Consider the following 3,916-nt stretch of genomic DNA (forward strand, 5'->3'; position numbering starts at 1 on the left):
GAGATCTTGAGACGCCACGGCCTCTAGTATGACAGTGCAAGCCCTGACATGTCTCTTATACTGCCCTTGCCAAGCAGAAGGGCAGTTCTTCCACTCCCAGTGCATGCAGTCTATGCTGCCAAGCATCCCCGGGAAGCCCCTGCTAGCATTCATCGCCAACAAACGGGATGTATCTGCAGCTGTCGGCTCTCTCAAGTACTCAGGGCCAAACACATCAATCACAGCCTTGCAGAACTTATACAGGGACTCTAGGCATGTAGACTCGCTCATACGGACGTACTCGTCAATGAGATCACCGGGCACTCCGTATGCAAGCATTCGGATGGCGGCAGTGCATTTCTGATAAGAGGAGAAACCAATCTTGCCGACGGCATCCTCTTTGCACTCGAAGTAGTCATCATAGCCGACCACTCCCTCTCTAATACGGTTGAAAACATGCCTACTCATACGGAACTGGCGGCGGAATTTGTGATGTTTGAACAACGGGTTTGTTGTATCAAAGTAGTCCTTCCAGAGAAGGAAATGCCCACTCTCTCGGTTACGATTCAACGCCGGAAGGTGGCCCGGAATGGAGCCACGGAACAACAGCCGCTGGTTGTTGAGGTGGTGATGGACCAACACGGCAGCCAATATCTCCTCCTCGTCGTGGGACGACGAATCGTCGGAGTCGCAAATGAAATTGTGGAAAAAGAACTCGTCGGCGGAGTCCATTTTCGTACCTTGGCAAACTATCGAACAACTTGCGGGCGTCGAAGAAGGAGACGGCCGACGAGGGGAGACGCGGCGCGCACAGACCAGCTAGCTGCCCTGCCGGCGTTCGACGAGTGTGACAGCGTCCGACGAGCGTGCCGATCGTATGTGGCGGGGGCGGCGAGGCGTCTTCTTGGTCGCGGGCGGCTGTGCGGTGGGGGAAACGGCGGCGGGAACCAGTTTGCTCCCCGGCGGCAAAACGGCGGCCGCGGGCGACTGGGGGCAGGGGCGGCGTTGCTGGGCGGATGTGGAGGCGGCGACAGCTGGAAGAGTTGCCGCAAAAATGGGCGGCGGCGTCGGTGACGGGGGGCGAGGGTTGCTTGTTGGCCAGGAGGAGGGAGGCCAATGTGCCACAGACCAGCGGGCCGGGGACAAGAGTAGGCGACCGCGCGCGCGTCCGTCGCGTGTCCGCACCGACGCAAATCAGGCTAAAAAATGGGCCGGGAATGGGTCGCCCGCGGACAAAAAACGAACACGCGTCCATTTGGATACGCAACGTTGGCCGCCTTTAATGGGTCGCCCCATTGGAGTTGCTCCGATGCACAACTTGCAGGAACAAATTCGGATGGCCACAACTTGCAGGAACAAATTCGGATGGCCACAACTTGCAGGATTAAAAGATATATAAGAAGGTAATATAATTGATTGATTAATATATTTATGGCACATCGATATCTGAGTATTTCTACCAGTCTTACGCCAAAAAGGAATACTCCCAATACCCATGAAAATGGTCCAGCCATTGCGCTATGGCAGACACTGGATAACTCAAAACCTCTCCTCCATTCATACAAAAACCAGAATGAGAAGCGTTTTTCTCCCTCCCTTCCCTGCTGCTGAGTCCTACCAAGTTTCAAACCAAAATAAAGAAAGAACAGACGCTTTGTGGGCAACGCCTCCTCGCCACCACTACTAGCAAGCAAGCAATCTTCACCAATGCAGACCAGCAGAGGAGCCGCCGGAATCCAGCATCATGAGCTCCACCACCACCTCATCGATCTCCTCCTCGATGCAGCACTTCCTGCACTCGTTGCTGCAGAACGCCTCGCCCCTGCATTCCAATCCAACACAAAACTCAACAACTGAACAACACACCACATAAAAACAGGTGGAAGCAAAAATGGTTTCAGTGCTCACAGATACATGAAGGTGTCCATGTCCTCTCGCAGCCGCTTCCTGCAGTGGGAGCACGAACCAGAAGCGGCGCCAGCAGCCGGCATCGACGGCCATGACTGCTCCTCGATGGGCTCGATGGTGAAAATCGGCCTCTTGGAACGGACGCCGTTGGGCACCTCCACCGTGTGGCCTTTCAGGATGTGCGTCGTCCTCGGGTTCGGGCCGTGCTCGATCACGCAGGTGTACTCTTCATCTTCACAGTCACAATGAACAAAGCCTGTGTTCTCCTTCATGGCGGCGCCAAGGCCAGCCGAACCGGTCTTCTGACACGAGGATGCATCGGCAGCCGCCTTTGGCAGCCCAAGCTCAAGAAATGGCTTGATGGATTCAAGAAAGGAGTTCTTGCCTCCAAAGTGCAACGAGCCCTCATCGGCGGTGAGGGCATCGACAAGGCCAAGACCGACTCTCGGGGAGCCGGTTCTGAGCTTCAGAAGATCAGCCTCGATGCCTAGCAATCCAGTGGGCTTGAGATTGGTGCCCACGGTGTTTGATGACGGCAGGTTCTTGAAATCCAGAGGAGAGGTTGGGCTCCAGACTGAATCAGGGTCCACTGCATTCAGGCCTTTGCTGCTTAGCCTCACAAAGAGACCAGGCACCCTGAAGAATCCAATGCTCCTCTGTCCAAGGCTCTGGTCGGCGCAGTTGTCCATGGCTTGCTCTTGAGGAGCACAGGCACTAGCAAGTTGTCTCTGAAACAGTCAAGCGGTTTGTTTTTTAGTATCAGATCAGTCAGCAGTGAGTGACGAGAGCAAAGAAAAGTTCAGATAAATTTCAGCTTTTGCTTTTACTCATATGGGCCAAAGGATCAATCAATCAGAGAGAACAAAAGAACGATGATTGATTAACCGGGTACATGATTTTTTTAATGAAAACTAACAAACTGCCTGCCGGTTCCAAGCACAAACATCTCATCCTTGCAAATTCAAAAAGCAAGACCGAAAACTACAGTCACTTGAACATGGTCAAGGTGAGAAAAGGAAGAACACCAAGCCAAACGGATAAACAGCAGAAGCTCTTCTCCCCCCAATCTTATTACTCCCAAATCCCAACGGCTGCTTCAACAAGGATTTACAGGAATGCAGCAATAAAACTCCGAGCTCCATAACCTGGCACTGCGACGGCCACGAAAGGGAAGGTCGAAGGCGGCATTACCACCGACCAGAAATCACGCGACACGAATCGCGGCGGAATCAAGCAACCAGTACACGAAAGCCGTCCAATCTGAGGCCCGGACTGGGAAACCAGCCAAGAACCGCAAAAACTTCTGGGCCAAGCATACACAAATCTAGAAAGGGAGGCGGCATCTTTTCCACTCAGGGAGAGTAGTAGTAGTGGGTGCATGCGTACCTCGCGGTCGATTCGGCGGCCGGGCGGGGATGCTCGCTCAGGCGGCGGCGCCCCTCCTCGCGCGACGGGACTAAGAAGGGTGGGGAGAAGAAAGGGGGGAATGGGGTGGGGGAGGCTTCCAGGGCACTCTGCTTCTCGCTCTAGACTCGCTGCTGCTGCTCCTCCCCCTCCGTGCTTTCCATGTGGTTGCTTGCTGGTGTGTTTATGGGGAGAAGACAAGTGTCCTCGGCGCGGACACGCAGCATGCAAAAGCAACGGGCGGGTGCGGTGCCTTCTCCGGGGCTCCTCGCCTCTCTCCCTCTCTCCTAATGTAGTGTACCTCTCTCCTAATGTAGTGTAGTAGTACTCCCTTCGCTCTTTTTTACTCTGCACATTAGATTTGTCGTAAGTCAAACTTTGCTAAGTTTGATCAAATTTATATTTGAAATTATTAGCATCTGTAATATCTAATAAATATAATATGAAAATATATTCCAGGATGAATCTAATGATATTGGTGTTGTTACGTGAATGTCTATAATTTTTTATATAAACTTGGTCAAAGTTGGATGAGATTGACTTCGGACAAACCTAATATGCAGAATAAAAAGGACCGAAGAGAGTACTACTACAGTGATCCCTAGTACTATTTTTGTTTTCTCTT

At 52.6% G+C, this 3,916-nt stretch overlaps 1 protein-coding gene across 1 annotated transcript; it reads right to left on the minus strand.

Annotated features, from left to right (window-relative positions):
* Positions 1–1,373: 1,373 nt before the first annotated feature.
* Positions 1,374–3,568, minus strand: LOC109759599 (FCS-Like Zinc finger 8). The gene is made up of 3 exons (XM_020318423.4): positions 3,274–3,568; positions 1,888–2,615; positions 1,374–1,801 (listed from the first exon to the last, which is right to left on the minus strand). Exons 2-3 carry the CDS (start codon positions 2,574–2,576, stop codon positions 1,681–1,683), a joined length of 810 nt encoding a protein of 269 aa, XP_020174012.1. The 5' UTR covers positions 2,577–2,615; positions 3,274–3,568; the 3' UTR covers positions 1,374–1,680.
* Positions 3,569–3,916: the final 348 nt, after the last annotated feature.

The sequence above is a fragment of the Aegilops tauschii genome, chromosome 3, assembly GCF_002575655.3.
Source record: "Aegilops tauschii subsp. strangulata cultivar AL8/78 chromosome 3, Aet v6.0, whole genome shotgun sequence".
NCBI classification, from domain to species: domain Eukaryota; kingdom Viridiplantae; phylum Streptophyta; class Magnoliopsida; order Poales; family Poaceae; genus Aegilops; species Aegilops tauschii.

What these genes read in the sequence shown, in the direction of transcription:
- LOC109759599 (XM_020318423.4), bottom strand. Translation starts at nt 2,576, where the DNA reads ATGGACAACTGCGCCGACCAGAGCCTTGGACAGAGGAGCATTGGATTC. An exon ending in ATGGACACCTTCATGTATCT is followed by an intron (nt 1,802 to 1,887) that starts GTGAGCACTGAA and finishes ATTGGAATGCAG; the next exon opens with GGGCGAGGCGTTCTGCAGCA.